This window comes from Corvus brachyrhynchos, unplaced genomic scaffold (genome assembly GCF_000691975.1).
Source record: "Corvus brachyrhynchos isolate BGI_N302 unplaced genomic scaffold, ASM69197v1 scaffold1337, whole genome shotgun sequence".
Lineage (NCBI taxonomy): Eukaryota > Metazoa > Chordata > Aves > Passeriformes > Corvidae > Corvus > Corvus brachyrhynchos.
Window position 1 is genome coordinate 205316 of NW_008239191.1, and position 20829 is coordinate 226144.

The 20829-nt window shown below is 46.5% G+C and overlaps 1 protein-coding gene across 16 annotated transcripts in view; it reads right to left on the bottom strand.

The window, feature by feature from the left end:
- Positions 1-14133: 14133 nt before the first annotated feature.
- DOCK10 (dedicator of cytokinesis 10) overlaps positions 14134-20829 on the bottom strand; it is a 121567-nt gene continuing 114871 nt past the window's right edge. For 7 of the 16 annotated variants that reach the window (XM_017740088.1, XM_017740095.1, XM_017740091.1 and 4 more), the window contains 5 exons: positions 19281-19471; positions 18536-18636; positions 18051-18189; positions 16045-16120; positions 14134-14875 (listed from right to left, as the gene is read on the bottom strand). In XM_017740088.1, coding sequence (XP_017595577.1) covers positions 14808-14875; positions 16045-16120; positions 18051-18189; positions 18536-18636; positions 19281-19471 — 575 coding nt within the window. In that variant the 3' untranslated portion in view covers positions 14134-14807. The remainder of the gene's footprint in view (positions 14876-16044; positions 16121-18050; positions 18190-18535; positions 18637-19280; positions 19472-20829) is intronic. The other 9 variants (XM_017740094.1, XM_017740092.1, XM_017740090.1 and 6 more) reach the window with 2 other exon arrangements.

A 20829-nucleotide genomic window follows, 5' to 3' on the forward strand; every position in this document is an offset into this window, starting at 1 on the left:
TACTAAAACCCAGAGCAAAGTCCATATACCTTATTAGGTGAAACCCATGACCAGCCCAGGCTGGTGATGCTGTGAAGGCAAACCAAACCTACCTGCACTTGCAGATGTGCTCCTGAAACAGCTTCATGTTGCTGGAGTGCCTGTAGGAGAGACAACTGGCTGGTGATGGTTCAAGCCCTTTCTCCTCTTCCCTGCTGAGCTGTGCTGCAGCAGGAGGGGCTGGTGGCTGGGCACTGTCTGGCACCTCCAGGAGCCCATGGCTTGGAGGCTTCCTGCCAGCCCAGTAGGACCTTGTGCTGGAAGGAGCAGGAGCTGGGGAGACAGTGGGGTAGCGTCTCACAGTCATGGCAGTATCTGAGGAGCAGAAAAAAAAGCAGAGCTAGAAATAATAATAATAACAATAACAATATCATTACAACAATTCAGGTATCCTCAATGTATTTTTGGAGAGCAACTTTTTACATGGGCAGATAGTGATAGAACAAGGGGGTGCAGTTTTAAGCTAAAAGAGGGGACATGAGATTTTAGGAAGTGAGACACTGGAACATGTTGCCCAGAGAAGTTGTGGGTGCCCCATCCCTGGAAATGTCCAAGGCCAGGAAGAATGAGTCTTTGAGCAACCTGGTCTAGTGGAAGGTGTCCCTGTCAATGGCAGGGTTGTTCAAACTAGATGATGTTTAAGGTCCCTTCCAACCCCAAATGATCTATCATTCTATTTTTAATCAATTTTTTGAGGCTCAAAAACATTTTGCATGTGGTGAACCTGAGAGGCAGAGGAGGCCAGACAGCCTCTCTAGGTCCTACCCTTTGCCCTAGAAGGCAGCTGGAGAGGAAGAACCACAGGGTTAGAGGGCACTAACTTTCCGACTTGCCAAAAGACCATGGAGCTATTCCCAAGATGACAACATCCATAGCCGCCAGTAGCCCCTGTCTGAGGCCTCCAGGCAGGTAATGTGGCCACTGGGTCAGTGGGGTTGGAAACAGGCACTATTCCCTCACAGCACCCCTCTGGCTGCACGTAGATCCACTGGTGCCAGTCAGCTTCTCATCTTACTCCTTCACAGAGATTTGTCTCCGTGAAAACTTGTGGGGCCATTTCTCCGATACTTCTCACCAAGTAACATTTTGTTCTAATTCCTGCTTCATTAATTCCTCCAGAAATCCCAACCAGATTTCTGTAATTGAGGAATATTTCCATTTTTCTCCTCTGATACACTTGTGAAGAGAATGTATTCCTATATCTTGACCCATCTCTGCCTCAGCAAGAACTAACTGCATTATCAGCAAAAATAAACTGCACATCTGGCATGATGTATGCAGCCAACCCAGTATTATTTGTTACTACTTGTAGCATTTTTCTCATTTTTTACTAAGGCAGGATGGGTTATGGCATGGTTACAAGTGTTGGCCCTTTTCTTCCTGGAATAGGCATGTGGAGGACAGTCCATGCCTGCGAAAACCCAAAGAAGAAAGTCAAATTCTGCTTAAGCAAACTGAACTCTGAGTTGAATCCTTTCAGCTGAATCCTTTGAGCAGCGGCAAAACACTCCGCTAAGCTCAGCAAGGAGGATGCACCCTAAAAAGCCCACAGAGCAAGACACGCAGCGCTGGCGTGTTTGGTGTGAACACAGAACGAGGCCAGAGCAATTCCATGGAGTTAACCAGGCAGCCGGCTAGCAGCTCATCTCCCTTCCCTGCAGACAGGGCACAGCCGGGCTGGCAGACCCTGCATGGGCAGTACCGGGGTGCCATGGACAGCCCCACACAGTACCTGTCTGCTCGCTCGGCGCTGGAGCGGCCGTGGCGCTTCCCTGCAGGGATGCTGGAGATGCAGCCGGTCCTTCCCCATCAATGGCGAGGCTCCTCACGTCGTTCCCATCTGCTCCTGCCGCCCCTCTCTCCGCCGGCACAGCTCTCTGCCTGCAGCCCTGCAGCTCTCCCTTCAGCGCCCTGTTTTCCCTCTCCAGCCTATTGATTTGGGAGCGCATCTTGCGGATGACCTGCAGGAGGTGCGTGTTCCCCTCCATGCCGCCCCGCCAGAGCCCCTGCCCTGCAGAGGGGCTCCGCAGCCGGCCGCGGGCAGACCCTGCCCTTAAAAGCTCCTGGACACTGGGAGTCCCTCCCCGCACGGGCCAGATCCCGGGCTGCGAGGGCTGGACCGAGCCGTCAAGTTGCTAAGAGAGGACCATGATTTATTCATTCGGGGGCTCGCGTTTCAGAGCAGAGCTGGCCTGTCCCCCCCGCACAAATCACTGTCAACACGTCATCGCTGCCCCAGAGAAAACCCGCCCGCCCCTCGCCTGCCTCTTGGTTTTCTCCGCATGGCCGAGGAGGACAGAGCCCATTTCCTTTGGTTTGCCCAAAAAGGCCAGGGATCATTTCCATGGCACAGAGAGAGGGTCACCCTTTGCTGGGCAGCAATTCAACTCTCCCTTAACGCAGGATGAATTACACTTTTTCGCTCTGTGCATCTGGAATTTCAATTCCAGAATTAGCAATTTCTCACAGGAAAATTAAATTTCTAGATGAAAGCTGATACGGTGCAAGAACCCCGCTATTAACAACATATGCCAACAGCTGTGATGGACAAGCAGGTATGCCAAAGCTCTCCTGCAAGGCTGCAGCAGCCCTCTCTGGGCACCCAGGGAGGCTTGCTGGAGTGGAGCGCCTGCATGAGTATCCCAGGAGTGTAACAAGAGACAGACCAGGCATGATTCTTGCATTAGCAAAAGAAACACAATCCTCTGTATTTTTCTCACCACCTAGTCCCTAAAGCCATCTTTCTGCTGGCAGCAAGATGAAAAAACGTGGAGCAGTCTTCCCGCTCCTCAAAACCTACTTCAAAATACAGAGAATGCCAGAAAGTCAACAGGGAAATAATTTAACACACCTTTTGCTTTGAGGCCATTCACTTCCCAACAGCTCAACAGTGACTCACGAATCTCTGAGAGAGGAAAAAAAGACTTTTCAGCTGTGTGCCTTTTCCCACTCTGCTGCTGGAGGCTGGGGAAAGAAAGGAAAATTGTTGTGAGATGCTTCAAACATGAGATGACTCAGTTTTACTTTTTCCAAAGGTGTCAGAAGGGCTGTTGTGAGGAAGCCACTGGGTCCATGGGGAGGTGCTGCTGCCAAGCAGCTACAGGGAAACTGGACAGAAACTGCTGGAATTGAGACAAAACCAGGGATGGGAGTGAGGGCATGCCCTGGGGCATGTCCCCATGTGAGCAGTGCTGCCTTCTTGGAGCAGCATCCTCAAAAAGTGCTTCACAAGGGCAAAGTGGTTCCCATAGGCCTCACTGTGCTCACTGCCCCCCTGACTTAGAGCCATGTGCAGTGTGTAGCAAGGGCAGCTAGGACTTGCTGCAGAAATACACACCTGTGCTGATTTTCCCAGGGACACAGGCACAAGGCTGGGCACTGGGAGCCACAAGAGTCACTGGCAGCCCTGCTGTCACCTCCTGGGAACCTCTCCAGAGGGCTCTGCGTGGTTCAGGCTGCATGCAGAGAGGTGAAACAAATGTGAGTTCTTAGGCTGCAGATGAAGCCCACAGCACCCATGCATTTGACTTGGGCTTGGACCCAGGCTTAAATAACAGTGTAGGTGCCCCTATGCAGGGGCCAATCTATAGGGAGCATTATGGGTCTATTTCTCCAGCAAACAGCCCAGGCACTGGAGCAGTGACAGCACCTACGCGTAATTATAACATTGCCGCTGATGCTGCAGCTGGCGGGTTTGGCTGGGCAGGGGGTGCTTACCAGCTCAGCAATTGGCTTATCCCAGCTGTAGTTGAACATACCTGCTCCCGTCATCACATGCCTGCTGCTCCTCTGGAACCACATTGGAGCAGGCATAGACCTTTTGATGCACCAGAAATGTCTGAGGAAATGACTTTTGTCTTGTAACCTCGAACAGCTGCTCCTGCTGCTAGGGCCAGATGACTCAGGAGTTTTGGACAGTGGAAACCTGGCAAAGCTGCCTTTGCCACTGGGCTGACCAGTGTGTTCCCTGTCATCAAAAAGAGCTCCATGCACCCAACCTTGGTTTTTGTAAATTCAGTGGGGTCCAAGACGTGTGCTTGCCCCGACAGCTCCTGGATGTTGCTGCTCTGTGTCCCATGGGTGGGAAACATGCTGGGAGCCTCTTAGCCATGACACACTGGCAGGCTGCAGATTTTGGCCAAGTGTATCTTCAGTGTGCCTTCCTGAGCCTCCTGCAGACACCTCTAGATGTGTGGTTTTTGTTATAAAACACTCCAAATCTTTTAACAGAGAGGGCACTTTCTCACACCTGAGAAGCTTTGGCAAGTTGTGCTTGGTAGGATACAGACCTGGGTAAAATTGTTTTCATCCTCAGTCATATCCGTAACTCTCAGCTAAGAAGAATAACCAAACACAGATCTTCTGGCAGCTGTTGGGCTCGAGGAGCCCCATAGCAATATCTCTGTGTGGCTGCTGGTGCATGAACTCTGTCTCAGTGGACTGTACAAATTGCATAACAAATAGTACTGCAGCAGAAAACCTGTAAACAAAACACAGAGACCTTGTGGAACATCTTCACCCAAACTGTGGGGAGCTCAGCTCTTTATTCTCCCCTGCCCAGCACGGTGACGTGTGCTGTGTGTGCATGGCTGCTGCAGGGGCTTCCTGGGGAAGGGCTGCACTGAGAGCAGTAAGGGGACAGTGTGAAAACTGCGACCAGCAGGAAACAGCACCTGCACAGCTACCACCACTGCTGAACAGTTTTTGTAGACGTCTCACTTGCCAAATCCCTCTTGCTCCCCTGAGGTTAGAGAGACAAAAAAATCAAAAAGGATTCATTCATTGCTACTCATTGCATGATGATTTCTTCTTAGCATACCACAACATTTTGTTCTGGGAAATCCATCAGCTGCAGGTGTGTGGATGTTTTCTATGACATGCTGCAGCTGGAGATGTGTCCTGCCTCCCAGTGGCACGGGAGTCCCTGTGCAAAAAGACAGAGCCTCCCTTCTCTGGGGATAAATCCAACCAGCAGAGCACAAGTACTGACATGGCATCTCCAGCCTCTCTGGGACAGGATGGAGGAGAAGCACAGCAGCCCGTCTGCCCCCACAGGAAACCTTTGGGAATAGAAGAGCTCACAGGTCCATCACTCCAGCACCAAACCTGAAGCCCAGATCTCTGTCAGGGCTGAAGTCTCCAGGGAAGGTTTGCTGTTAATCAGCCTCAAAAGTCAGCAGCACTGGATTTATGCATCCTATAAAAAATTACCAAGCAAAAGCATAACAGCAGCTCTGGTCAGGGTCAACGCCAAACTCTTCCAATTCTCATTGTGCAAGAACAGTGCTGTGCCCTGAGTCCTTGCTTGATTTCTGACTTTGACATGTTTAAAGCATCATTGTGGTGCAAAAGAGCCTAATTCTCTTCCGAATCTGGCTGTACAACTTAAGGAGGTAAAAAAAGAATATTTCAGTGGATTTAAAAATTAACAAAAAGATAGTTTTTTGTGTGCTGATTCTGCTTTGCTGACACATTTCTAATAATTTTCCTTCTGTACATCTGAAAGGACTGAACAGGTTTAATGTCCAAATTGGATCCCATATTGGCCTTCTCTCAGTGGTGTCTCCATTTAAATGGTAAACTAAGAGGTAAACAGTAAATTTAAGAAGCAAACATATTTTTTTCCAATTTTCATTTCTCCCCTTTCATTCTTCTCCAAGTTGAGACATTTAGACCTTTATGCATTTAAATTATCCCTATGCTTTACTTGGCCTATCCTATGGCCTGAGGTTTAAGATGCAGCAGGTTTAAGATGCTCAACTTGAATGCATTTTCTTCTGAGCACTCAAATAATAGCTTGAATGCAGTGGGAGATGCAGCACGGTCTGCAAGGCCCTTGCTCACCTGAGCCCAGCATGCTGGCAGCCACATCAGTGTCCCCAGAGGTGCTGCTCTGCCAGGCCAGGCCACATCTTGCTTTGGACAGATTTCGTCTGCAAATGCTCATCCACGTAAAGAAACGCATCCTTCGTGTGAGGAAAGGATTTGACAGAGTAGATTTTACAGCAGAAATTAGAAATGTTCTAATAATTGGACAAATGGCCCAGTCTCTCAAGTTTGCTGGTCATATCTGTGTTTAATGCAGTTCCCTGGCCAGGCACTCCTGTGGGAGTGTGTTTCTGTTTGGTTTAGTCCGGGTCTCCCCTTGGATTTGTATTATTGTGACAACCCAGTTTGTACCCTCCCAGTTTCATGTTAATTGCCCTATGTGTCATCTTGGTCTCCTCCCTGGACCCTGCCAATCACTCCGGCACTCCTCCCAAGCCTCTACGCTCCCCCAAAGCCTCTAGAAAGTTCTGGCAGAAGCGTCAAGTGATTGGCCATGGGGAAAGGGTCCCTCCCTTCTTCTCCTATGATTGGTTCCCTTGTGCGCCCTTTATCCTGTCTACCACACCCTCCCTTCCTTTGATTGGTTGTTCTTGTGATCCCGCCATTGTCGCCACGCCTCCATAAAACCTCTTGCAGAAGCCTCCAGGTTGCTCATTTTTGGGCACCCCCGGACGGTGCCGTCTTTTGTCAGGAGGCACAATAAACCTTCCGGATTTCACCCAGAACTGAGCCTGCCTCTTTTGCCGCGGTCCTGTGGAAGGACCCACGAGCCAGACCTCTGGTCTCCCGGATTCCGGAGGCTGGCCCCCGCAGCCTGCTGCGTCCAGAGCTGACCGGGCTGAGTGGGAACTGCTCCAAGGGGACGCAGAGGCACACTCCCTGGGCAGGGTGCTGCTCTCAGCCCGGGTCCCCAGCCTGTGTTCACGCACCCAAGAGGTCCGTCCCTGCAGGGCCACTGCTCCTTCCTCGGGCCAGCCTGGGCTCCTCGCCAGAGCTGAGCTGCTATAGCGAAGGCAGGGACGGTTTCTGCAGTAGTGCTTCAGGCTTTCACCAGGGCAATCAGCTAATCATTCACTGACTAGATTCACTTACAGGGCTGTTTGGAGCACCCCCGTTTTTAGGTGTGGGAGTACCTCCCCTCCTCTGAGCTGGCACCACTCTGTAGTCAAACGGAGGAACCTGAAGGCCTGTTTTGGTACATTCCCACAGATACAAATGCCGAAAAATACCCATTCTTATTCTGAAAAGTGTGGGGTTTGGGTCTTACCTATCGCACATCCGAAACCCGCTATTCCCAAGCCCCTTCTGAAGGACAAGGCTGAGGTATGCTGGTGTTGCGACACCCATGTGGGAGGTGCCAGTGCTGCCATGCCAGCAGGCAGGTGTTCCCCAGAACCACAACCCACCTAGCCTGGGAAGGAAACTCCTTTTTCACGTGTGTAAAAGGGCTGAGATGGTGCTTTTGCAGGCAGAGCTCTGCAGGAGCGCAGAGCAGCACGCACGAAGCTGCCCGAGGCGGGGCGCGATGCCCCTGCCCCCCCAGCCCACCCGTGCCCCGGCTGAGCCAGCCCCGCTGTCCCGCACAGAGCCGCCTCCCCGAGCGCCACCCGCGTGTCGCACACCGCCAGCAGCGTCCGGCACACGCCGCTTCTGTACAGAGCGCTTTTCTGAGCACCCTCGGACTGAAACTTCCCGGCAGAGCGCCAGTTACCCAGCGGATTGGCAGGATGAGCCCAGGAAGGCAACTACAAGTCTGCAGGAAAGCTCTGTCCTTGACATTGAAGTGGGAAGAGGAAGTGCTCCAGCTGAGCGGGAGGGGGACATGGGACACGGGGACATGGGACACGAGGACATGGGCCGGGGACTGCCTTGGGGCACAGACACGAGCAGCAGCATTCGGGGGGAAGTGGAGCGGGAAGGGCAGAGCCCGTGGAATCGCTCCCCAGCCTCACGTGTAGCCGGGCGTGAGCCAGTGCGAACCCGGCTGCTCTCCTTGCTTGAATGAGACTTTGCCTTCCTCTCATGACTAATTAAACGTTCCCTTTTAACCACGGCTGAGTGGGGACTTGCTCACAGCGGGTGCAACGAGGCTTTTCTGGGGAGTGAGCTGCACAAGCTCCCAGAATCAAAGCAAGATGGCAAAAATCAATTATATGCGTAAAGCATTCTCGGGTTTCAACATCTCATTAGGTAATGATGGCGCAAAGTTACCTGATTAGTGTGTTACGAGGTAATTGTTTAACTTATTAATGTCTGTTAAGCACCCTTTTCCTTTTGCAAGGACCATTTGCCTGACTGTGTCTTAACTCCCACATGTGTGTAGAAAATCCCACATGACCCATATTAAAAGAAGCTTTGATTTTGAGCATTCAAGGTTTATGAAAGGGGTCTGAATTCCAGCAGGGGATGCTCAATACTTTTGAAAAACAAGGCTTAACCTGAAAATGGGAAATAGAAACACTGAGATACATGAGTCACATCTGAAAACCTCGGCTATGGTTTTGGACTGGGCTGGCGTGAAGTAAGGCTACAGAAATGTTTCAAACTTCTAAGAGAGCACTTCAGGTCTCCGTGTTGCATTTCCAAGGCTCTGTGTCTCTGTCCCTTTAAATGGATCCTCAAATTAGTGTGGAATAATCAGAACTAGTCTCTTTTATGCTACCCCCTGCAAGCACAACATATGCTACAGAGTACAAACCCATGCCTCATGCAAGAGAATCTTTGTGCTCAGCTAGAGATTTTCATAATGAGTTCGCAGCTGGGCCCAAAGTTACCTGCACAGAGCTTGTGATAACTTTCAAATTAGAACAAGCCCTCACTCATGGGAGAGAGCCTCATGGTTACAGAGCAGCCCCAAGCACAAAATCCATCCTAAAATTAATAATTTTTTACTCAGCTTTCTTTTCTCAAGCAAAACACCCCATATAAAATGTGAGTATATGTGAATCCCTGTAGCTATAAGGTATCCCACTGGAGGCAACCTGTGCAAAGACATCTAAACCATGACTCAGAACTACAGGGAACAGCACATGGAATTTGCAGGTCACAAAAACATATCACAGGGTAAGTAACACCCTTACAGCTGGCCCTAACCAAAAATGAGTGACTATAGCTAACCAAAGCAGCACATAGCACAGCTTAAAAAGCACACTGAAAATGCAGCTTCTATAAGATGGGGGTAATTAATAGGAAAAAAGGAAACCTGCTGCTGTTCACGATGAGATGTTTGTAGTGAGTAATGAAAAACCCTCAACAACCTGGACAGAGGTGCCAGTAATTATGATAGCACTTCTACATTACTGAGAATTTTCTAAAAATAACCGTACATTTTCAACTCAATGAAACCTTAGAAACCATGCACATATCTCATGTAGGCTACGACTCCCAACTTAAAGGACACTCATTACTCTGACTCCCACCTTACTGGGCCTCAGAGATGCTCTTAAAGGCATGAGACATGCCCAGGGTTGATCCCAAACCTCTGTTGGGTACAGCTTCCCTGCAGCACCTCCTCCCACAGTGCGATGAGCCAGAACTGCATGGGTGCCAATGTTTTTGCATCTTGAGGCTGCAGTGTGAGATACACACATCACTTACTGGAGGCTCTCCCAGATGAATTCTTTATCATTTTGCGTTAAAACCACTCAATACTCTTTTGGCCTGATACTCTATGTGCTGTGGCAGCTTTCCCCTAACACTGCTGGCTTCACTGTACTTTTACTTTTTCCCATCTCCAAATGCTCCAACACATGCGTGGGAGGTAGGAAAGTTACTTGATATTTTCCATAGCTAATATTTCACCAAGGAACTGTGCTGGACTTTTCTTGAAAAGAATAGTAATGTTCTCATTTCCTCCCCCAGCTGCCCAGCAAGCTGACAGCTGCCCAGAGCTGCTCTCTGTGGACTGCAAACAAAAACGGGCTGGAAGGGCCCGTGCAGGGAGAGCTGGGGGCACCCAGGCTGGGGTCTGCATGGCCTGCCACTGGCCATGAGCCCACCCTGGTCTGTCAGGGACTGCCTCAGCCCCGCTGGGAGCTGGTGTGGAGGGCACAGCCTCATTTGGAGCAAACTCTGCACATCCCTGATTTAAGTAATTTTGAAACAAAAGCATCAGGTTGGCATTTTCCAAAGTTCCCCCTGCTTTTCCCAACTAAAATTAGTTATTCTGTTCATTTTTAGTTAGCAAATAATTTCAGTTGTGTTTTGCAGTAAGAAGGATTCTGTGCTTGAAGTACGAGAGATCAGCCCTGAAGGAGGCAGTGGAGCAGAACTGTGTGAATGGCCACAAGACCGGGTTTGTGACGAGGCAGGGGATAACGATCCTGGGGCCTTGTGATCCCAGTGTCCCAGCCCTGGCAGCTTGGACACTGCACTGCTCCAGCACTTCTGATCTTGGGGAAGTCCCGACCCACTGTCCGCAAACTCTGTGTTCACACTTTGATCTCCCATGAGCCGTGCTCTGCTCTGGTGCACAGCAGCTGTTCCCATCACAGGCTCACCTGGGAGCTGAAGCCAAGCAGGTGCTCTCCTGCAGGGAACTGGCCCATGGCACCTTGGCAGCCCAAAAGACCCGCAGGAAGTTTTCTCTCCGCTGTTGCAGCGTGTGCTCACCAGAGTGGGACCCTGCCCTTCCTTGTCAGCATGTGTGCACTTGGGGCTACTGCAAAAGCAAAAGAACCTCAAACAAAATTAAAAAAAACCCCCTTCCCACTGCTGGAAGCTGTGGCTTCCAGACAGCAAAGTGGTGGCAGAAGGAACAGGAAACTGGTGTGGGGCTGGGGTGGTTTGTGCCTGGTGGTTCCTGTCCAAGCAGCTCGTGTGAAAGCAGAGGGGATGCAGCAATGGTGAAGCTGAAGGTCCTTCCTGGTCATGGTCGTAGTTCTACATGGGCTTGGCTGTTCCTTGCCTCTTGGATTAGTTTTAATTTATCTCAAAGCAATTCTCTTAAATGAGAAATGCATTCTAGTTTGTTTGGTTATTAAAATTTTCTTCTTTTTCTGCATCTTTGAAGGCTTTCCTCCAAATCCTATTTCTTTGTTCTCATTTCATATTTGATTTAAACATCCTTTGATTTTAACTGCCTAGGTTCAGAGCTCACTTCATGGTTTTATTTGTTGTGAATGTGTATTGCTGATTATTTTTATGATAATCTAAATATTACAAGAAAAATCTTTTGCATGCATACCAAACTTGTTAAAAATTGGTAAACACATTGAAGTTCATAGCAGATATGCTTGATAGATCATCTGTCTTGAAGATTCATCCTCCCATGTTACTTGGGAGCTGAAATATTGAGTAGTCATTTACCAGTTTAAAAAACTTTCAAACTGACGTAAAAGGTCAGCCTGGAGCTTCTCAGCACATGTGGGACAACAGTTTTCATGCTGAGATCAAAAAATCCACATTTAAAGCTATGTATGGATGCAATTTCACTTCTTCCCAGATCCAGGCCCATGGATGGCCAGCACAGGGGCGGTGTGTCTGGACTATGCATGGTATAGATCATCCCCTTCCATTTCTCATTTGGATATTATCCAAAAATAAAATAAAAAATTAATATTCCTCTTCAGATCAATATTATGTTGCCAATATAACATTTCTCCAGTTAATGTTAAGATATAATTACCCTGTAAGGAATGATTCCTATTAAACATTTAATACATCTCCCTCTAATTGAAATTTAAGCCTTTGGTTGTGGTTGGGTGTCACTAAAGATGTGATTAAACATAAAATATGTATAACACTTAACTCCTTTTGGGGTGTTGAGATAGCTTCCACTAAGTAACAAACATGAATAATTTCTTTTGCACTCTGTAAAGTTTTTAAAGAAGCTCAATTTGAGTCTGGCACAGGCAGATCTTCTTCCTTGGATGAAAAGGAATCTTTCATCAGCTTCGCCTACAGCACCAGGGGGATGAACCTCCTCCAGCTGGAGGAAAAGGTGTAAGAATAGACTGTGAAATGATTTACTGGAGAAAACCTCAGCTCCAAGAACAGGCATCATGATCTTGTGGCTGCCCTAGACAAAAGGAGTCTCAAAGTGGAGCTTGTGGTAGAAAAGAAAAAATAGTGCAGACCTCATATAATCCTATGAGTTTAAAAAGCAGCAGTTGTATGAAGAGCCTTTTCCTACAGCATCATGGACAGGGTGGGTATGAGATCCAGTGCTACACATCTGACTTACCAAGTTTGGGTTGCTGAATTTTATCATGGTAAAGGGCCGAACCCTGTGCCTGTAATCATCCTACAGCCTCACAATGAGTCCTGCATTTCTTTTATCCTCTCCCCTCAAACGCTGGGACCATCCGTGGTCTAATGCTTTTGTTTTCTCTCCCTGCTGCAGCCTTGGTTCAAAGCTAATGTTTGTGCTAATTGCCTTCACCTGACGAAGTTTAAAGTGTGTGAACACAGCAGGAAGGGAAGAGCCATCTGGAGCAAGGACCCAGCTACACTCAAGCCTGAGCATCTCTAACACTAGCAACAAGGCAACTCCAGAAAATGAGCTGGTTCTCAAGCCCCAGAGGAGGCTGCAGAGCTGGTTGCTTAAAATAAACCAAATCCCACAGCCCTTGGACTTACTCATGAAACTCATTACGTGTGCAACTTATTGAGAAAACAATCCAGGGATTTCCTTACCTCTGCTTTACAGACCACAGCTTGGCTTCAGGCCAGCCTGGCACCAACCTGCAACATTCCCTCAGTGCAAACCATGCTTTTGCCATCTAGTTATTCCCAAAGATGGCCAACAACAGATGCAGTTGCTCATTTCTTGTGAACATTAATTAGAAACAGTCTGTCTCCAGATCACCTTGATGGCTTCTGAAGTACCCATCCATAAACACAAATCATCATAAACACAAAATGAGTCCAGTGAGACCAACAAACCAAGGGACAAGAGGACTCAGTGCTCACTTACCTCTCTGTATGGCGCAGTCCTGCTGCCACCACTGATGATATATATATATATATATAATATATATGGGTTCCTCTCATATATATACATATATAAACAGCAGGTAAAACTTCAACTACCACTATATATACAGCATAAAGCAAGTTAAAATTTGGGCCAGACATCATTCCTTTCAGTAGACTACTGGTTTTGCAGAGCAATGTCTGAAGAGCAGAGCTGGGCCTGTCGAGGTGAGGCTGAGGAGGGCTCAGCTCCCATCCAGTTGTGTGGCTGATGCTGCTGTGCAGTGCCCAGGTGAGAACTTGGGCTCTTCCCAAGCCCCAGGTGAGGGTCACGCTGTCCCTGCACTGACACTGCAGGGCCATCCCAAACCATGGTGTGCCTGTCCCAACCACTCCCCTCCTTCCCCCACCAGGCAAGGACACTGGGGGAGATTTCAAACCTTAGCAAAGAATTCTGGAAAACTCCTGATCTGCTGCGTGAGACAGCAGCAGGTGCTGGCAACATCTGCAAGCAGGTAAAGGCTGGGTGATGGCACCTCTATCTTGCATACAGACATGGGGTGAATTCAGAGGCTGCCCTCAGCTCTGGCCTGCAGGGCCAGGCTACAACTCCAGCTGAGATGCACCACTTGTGCACTTGGCGTGTTATGAGAAGAGACAGGAGGGCAGAATGGGGCAAAAGACTGGAAAATTCCTCCTGGTACCCCCAGGTGGAAAGACATAGCGCTGGCCTCTGCCCTGAACAAACCTGTGGAGCCCTCAGAGGAATCACCAGAGCTTCTCCAGGGAAAATGAGCTAAACAGAAAAAAACAGCAGAATTGTGGGGACTGTGTGCATAGGAAAGAAAAAATGAGCTAAACAGAAAAAAACAGCTTAGCAGAATTGTGGGGACTGTGTGCATAGGAAAGAATAATTGTAACACACAGGCACTAAAAGCAGGGACTGCTGAAAGCAGGGATTTTCTATGAATGAACATGAATGAACATTCAGGGAACTCCTAAGAACTGGCAGAATCACTCCACCTTATCCCCACATGATGCAGAAACTGAAACAAACATCTCACTAAAGGCACAAAGTTTCCCAGCGTGCCCTCGGCAAAATCTGGGACTATGAACTTCAAAGGAAAATCAGAGTTTTCTTGGCCTCAAGCAGGAGAACTACACCAAGCCTGTTTCTCACAGGGTGACTTCAGTCTGGGGTCATGAAGAGAATCCAAAGCCACATTCTGCAGATGGTCACCAGTGTCTCTATCAGCATCCAAAACACGACAGACAGTTGGGATGCAGGAGGCATACTGATCACCACCACTCCGGAGAGTGCTGTCCTAGGAATGAACCAATGCACAGACCTTCAAAGAGAAAATTTTATGGACGCTTTTATACACATACACAAATATTTTAATATAATGGTAACTGAAATGTTATCCATATTCTTAGTACTGTCATAATTAACTAAAAAGATATTTTTTAAATTTTGTAAAAATGACATATTTTACACATCTTCTATTTACAATTGCAATATGCTTAAATGTTATAAAACATCCACTCTGACCTTTAAAATATGCGTATACTAGGACTTAGTATTAGATATATTATAATTTATAGCAAATTTAGGGTTTGCTGTGTACCTATCTGTTCAATGGGAATTTCATAATCAGCCTGGCTTAATAAAGGCTGCTCAAAACCAAAAATTGACAACAAAAAAGAAAAAAGGAAAAAAAAAGAGAGGGAATGTGCAAATATTGGGGCAGGCAAAAAAAAAAAATTCTCAAGCTTGCATTTTTAAAAATAACACTGTGAAGACTTCCAATAAATTAAAATCTTAACCCTCAAAGCCTTTTCCTGGTATTGTCCATGTTCAACTTAATTTTCAGTACTATTAATCTAAAAGACAAAATACCCCAAACAACAAAGGACAAACCCCACCCCAGACACCAGATCTTCCTGAGGCCGTATGGTCCCCACACTGCAGTCAAGCATCAGGATTTGCTGGAGTGGTGGCTGCTGGCACAGAGGAGCTAGCTCTATGGATGACTCGTGAATATGTGCGCTCCATCCCTGGATGTTTTGCTGAATCCTCCTTGTACGCAATCTTTTCAGAAAAAAAGAGAAAAAATAAGCAACAGTGAGACAGATCTGAATAGCTTGGTGTCTGATGTGTCCATTGTTTAACCAGGGATTTCCCATTTTTAAATTGTTAGATTTACTGTAATGATGCCAAGGATCTGACAGAGGAAAAGGACCTTTCCCTGGCAAATGGAGGCTGCAGGGACAGGGGTGACATCTTCTGAGTCAGGGGGGCTGGGCTGGCTTCTGCCAAGCTCCATAGGGTTCCCTGAACTGCACCACTCTCACAGCTGAAAAGTCCCCTACACTTTACAAACTTCAAGACACCTGCATTAGCACCTCCTGACCGTGGCACAGACAGGCCCAGCTCTGCCCATGCAGTCATTCAGAGATGCAGCAGCCCCACAGAGCTGCACACACCCAGCAGCAGGGCTGTGACCAAGTGCCAGGCTGAGCCTGTGGGCAGAGCTGCAGGGGAGCAGCAGTGGCAAAAGCTTGCTCTTCTCTGTCCTATGGATAGGCTTTGGCAAGAAGGAAGATCTTTTTCTGAAGAAGCTCTTCTAGCCTTGGTAATAGCTCTTTTTTCCTACTTCTATAAAAGCAGACTGAAAACCTGTTTTCCTCCATGGGCGCTTTGTTGAAGCGTCCACAGCAGAGACAGGGCCACCCCCACTGACCACACAGCACCAGCAATGGATGAGAAACCTCTCCCCTTGACAAAGCTCCAGGTGTAACCCTACACCATCAACCCCGAGCTGTCCTTGGCCAGGGCTGCAGGTCAGCCACACCTCAGCTGTCACTCGGCAGACATGACCACAGTCAGCTTCAGTGCCTGAGCCAGCAGCTGGGGCAGCTCTGGGAATGAGCTGCTCTCACACAATGGGCTGCAGGAAGAGCACTGGGACTTGGGCACTCCCTTTTGCTACTATTGGCACTTGCTTTTGCATTAGGGGCCTCTTGTCGAGCTGCCTCACTGGCCTCCCCAAAGTTCGCAACTAGGATCTTAAAGAACAGGCCTCTTGAGGCTGCTCATGGACAACACATCACACATATACCTTGGATCATTTTTTTTTAAACTCCCTGAGAAGGGAGTCATTAGAGATGAAATTAAACAAACACCCAGCAGAAAAACCAGCAAATGAGGGAAGTATGTGACATTAAAAGAAAAAATAGATGTAAGAAAAATGAACATACCACTTTTGGCTATAGTATTGAGGGAAATGTTAGACAGGGAAGAAGAGAAGCTGTATAAGCAAGGACCATGACAGAGCTGTCAGAAAAGAAACAGAAAACAAAACAAAAAAGAGAAAAACATATGGTGATGAAAAAGTCACTGTCAGTAGGTGAGAAACAAAACTCTCTTGAATACGACAATGGGAAAGATGGCAAATTGTACTGGTATAAAGCACAGAGCACAGATGCAAGAGAGCCTCAAGCTTTCCAACTGTGAGATAAATATTTCAGCCACAGTTTATGGCATGTGATTTCTCTGAGGCAATACTCTGCTCAGAAGCAGGGAGTTCATGAATTCACTGCAAGAGGAGTAGAGTTTTCTCAAAACCTCACACTGCCTGGAAAATGGGGCTGTCACTTTTTAGGCTTCCCCAAAGGACTGCAAGTGGGAGACTGTTTTCAGGGTGGACTTCAAAATTCAGATGATTTTGGTAAAACAGATGACAATTTTGACTTTTGTTGGATGAACTCTTTACACATTAGCATTGCTTTGTACGAGTAATTTTGTACTATTTAGTGTTTTCATTTACATGAAGAAAACTCACAGAGCTCACTGATACAAATACAGGTATGAGCATTTAACAGAACTCTCCAAATATTTTATGAATGCTGAAGCTCATGGGCTGCTCATGCCTCGTTTGAGCTGACCATCCATTCCCCATTCTTGTGGGGAACAGTGGTTCACACAAGACATATGGTGCTGCCTATGCACACTGATTAGATGGCCAAAATAAACTCCTTGGGAGATGCATGAATATTGATTAACAAATAATAACCTTAACACTTACATACTTAATATAACAGTGATAAATAGTAGTTATGATAAAATCACTGGAATACTTGAGGCTCACAAATCTTTATACACTTAAACAGGAGAGGAGCACAACTCCCAAAACTGCAGCACCCCTGAGTTCGACCCCCACCTGACAGGCACCAGGCCTCCAAGCAATTAGGAGCTTTACATCCAGTGAAAAACTCATACAATTCCACAGTAAGTACAACAATGGGCAAAAAATTCAGATCAATCCTTATTCTCCTCATATGTGAAGATGAATAATACAGCATGGGGTAATGGAGTGCCAATTAGGCACTTCCATGAGATGCCACCACTGACACCAGTGGTTAAGCCAAGTAACTCTACACCAACAGTGCTTTTGGATGCTACAGGCACCTGGAAATGCAGCACAACTGCTAGAGAGGAACTGTTTATCAGATGCGATCTAAGGTAGCCTACGCAAAAGCATGCAGAGATATAATTAAACATGGTTTAATTAGCACTTCAGTATGCAGAATCACTCAATATTTATTGAAACAGAAAACTTTAAAAAAATATTCTGCCTGGACACAGCAGTAGAATAGCTGTAAGTATGCACTGGAGTCCAATTCAGAATTTTGGGATGCAGTTCATATAATGTACCCGTGCATGCTCATCCTTCTGAAGCTGCTAAAATATATGACATCTATTCTGACAGTGTATTCAAATGAAAAAAATTTTGAAAAATAACTTTCTCTGAAAGATGAATATAAATAGAAATGATAAAAATACCTCCTGTGGTTACAAGCTACATCTTAATAGCAATTTACCGTTTTAATTAAATACATCACAGCTATAGGACAAAGTAAGCACAGCATAAAGCACTAGTTTAGACTGACTATCTTTCTATCCTTCTAAACCCCAGTCAGCATTTAGCCCCACAAACATTCAGCTTTTCAATATGTAGCAAGGCAGGCAGAAGACAGATCTTTGTTGATCAGATTCAGCATATAGAACATACCTCTATTTAAACAAAAAAAAAAAAAGAGGGGAAGAAACAAAAACCAAAACAAAAACGTAAACTGTTTTCTCAGTGACTATTGCCTTGAAAGGTTTTACTTCTAGTATTTTGCTCTACAGCTTCATTTGTCACTAGAAGACACATTTAGCCACCCTCATTGAGCCTAACCAGCACCAAAATAGATGTTCTGACCTGTTCATTCATAACTACAGAGAGCTCGCTGAGCATATCCTTGTAATGAGACTTCATCTCTCCCTGATACTCAAATTGGTCCTCCTTAATAAGGCGTTCGTTGACATCGAGGGCATGTCCACAGGCTTCAGCAAACTGCCTGCAAGCACAAAACCACAAAAAAACAATGATACAAGTTTTGTGGTAATGAAAAAAACTATCTATCTATATATACACACACAGTGCTGTATCTCTTCTCCCCCTTGCAAATTGCACCTTGCTAGAAATAGAATTTCAGAATTCATTCTCAGATGAAAAGGAATATATTCTACTAGGGCAGCCCAAAACTCCAGTAAATGTTTGTTAGGAATTACTTGTAAGATAGGGTAAATGCAGATGTAAATTAGGCTGGTTGAAATCAGCCTGATTTCATGTCTCACCTACCTGTGCCACGCAGAGTGTCCTATGTGCTATGCAGGGGTGAAAAACCTAAAATTAATGTTTACCTGAAGATTTCCTTCAGCAGCTTCACTTGATTATCAGGATATCTCTTAGCATTTGTTTCTTCAAGAAAAGCACGAGCATAGGCCATTGGTCCAGCGTTTACCTAGGTGAAAAATACACAGTTTAGGTTCAGAGAACAAGCCATTCACTGTTGTTTTTCTTGTGTTCCAAGGCCTGGAGACTGGCCTCAGGCAACCTAGCCTGTGAGAATATCACCTCACTCCTTTTGTCACCAGGATGGAAGCTGAGGAGTTTTACTGAGGAAACAGGAGCTGCTCAACCTTGTACAAGCTGCAGATCTGTGCTGGCCTTTTGAAGTCCCCAGCTAGCTGACCACCCAGACAGCTACATGTTTGTTTGAAGACATTTCCATGAGAGCACCAGGAATACACATGCCTTTCACAATCCCAACTTTCTTAAACAGGAAATGACAAAGCCAGTCCTAGCAAAACTCCCTTTAAATAATCTGCTTGCTTGTGATGGGCCATATTCTCAAGTGATATGCTATGGTCTTGTTGGAAAGGTCTTCATTTTTACTTAGAGTAGACTTAAATGAAATAATTATATTAGCATATAAAACCAGTAGTCACCAATGCCAGTGGAAAACTTTCCATTCCTTAGTGTGTTTACAGTGGAGTCTAACAGCACTGGAATATAAGATATGCCAAAGAATTATGAAAATCAGAATAAAAATTTAGGTATATGCATTTAAAAAAAAAGACAAAAAAGGCAGGAAATTGTCATTACCTTGACACTGACACTTCCTTGGAGCTTGAGCTGCAGTCGGATCATGTCCACTTCTTCCATTGTGCAAAGCTGATTGAGCTCTGAAACCTTTTTGGACATCTCATCAATGGCCACTTCAATGGGGTTCAGCTCTGTGCTGGTTTGGCTTATGACCTGGATCCGCTTCTTCACGTAGGGAAACAAGTGACTGGCTACTCGAGAGAGAGAAATGGATCAGAGAACTCACCCAACAAGAGACTATCTCGGACAGCAAAACAATTAAGTCAAAGTATTAACTTTCGACTTTGTCAATCTCTTTATCAATCCATAAAAATTAAGTTTTAATCACTGAATGAGTAGAAGTGACACAATGGGTCCAAACTGAATTCTGATGTACCTGGCACTGGAAGAGCATTTCCTTTTGAACTCATCAGTTTGATACCAAGCTCTGTCACATGCAGGTGGCAAAAATCTCTCAGTGCTCAGATTTTAGAATCCACAAATTTCTTCTTCTGAGTTAAAGCACCAAATTATAAGTCCACACTGAACTTCAGCTAAGTCCACAGCTAAAACCATCACATCAAATATATGTCATGTTAGAGGCAGGAGCCTCTAGCTTAGCTGAACTGGGAATCATTCACTGTGCTGGTGTTGGCTGGGATAATTTTCTTCACAGTAGCTGGTAGAGGGCTGTGCTTTGGATTTGTGCTGGAAACAGTCCTGATAGCACAGGGATGTTTTGGTTATTGCTGGGCAGGGCTTACACAGCATCAAGGCCTTTTCTGCTCCTCATCCCACACACCGGAGAGGAGGCTGGGGGTGCATAAGGAGTTGGGAGGGGACACAGCCAGGACAGCTGACCCCAACTAACCCAAGGGATTTTCCAGACCATATGGTGTCATGCTCAGCATATACAGCTGGAGAAAGGAGTAGGAAAGGGGAGGGACATTCAGAGTGATGGTGTTTGTCTTCCCAAGACACTGTTACATGTGATGGAGCCCTGCTTTCCTGGAGATGGCTGGACCTGCCTTCCCATGGGAAACAGTGAATAAACCCCTGGTTTTGCTTTGCTTGTCTGTGCAGCTTTTGCTTTACCTATTAAACTGTCTGTATCTCAACCCATGAGTTTTTCACTTTTACACTTCTGATTTTCTGAGTGAGTGGCTGTGTGGGGCTTAGCTGTCAGCTGAGGTTAAACCGGGACACCCACCTGCAGATGAACCTACTATTAAAACATCATCCTTAAAGCAGTGAACAGGTTCTTTTAATATTCAACCTAAATACTGCTATGGGAGCTGACAGAGGAATTATTCACCTTTAAAACTCTTTACTTCCCAGTCAAGGCCTTTCATGGATCTCAGGGAGTTTGGCAAAGGTACTGTTACAGTCCATTAAGTCTGATCTAAGCTAACACTCTTTTCTGATTGCCCTACATACTTTGGAAGGTCTCCCAAACTCCATGCATGTCCTTCTCTGCTAAGCATCTGCTTCCAGTCAGCTCAGACCTAAATAAGCTCCAGTTTACAGGGTGTCTGTCTCACTGGAGAGCAGGAAACCCAGGACTTCCAGA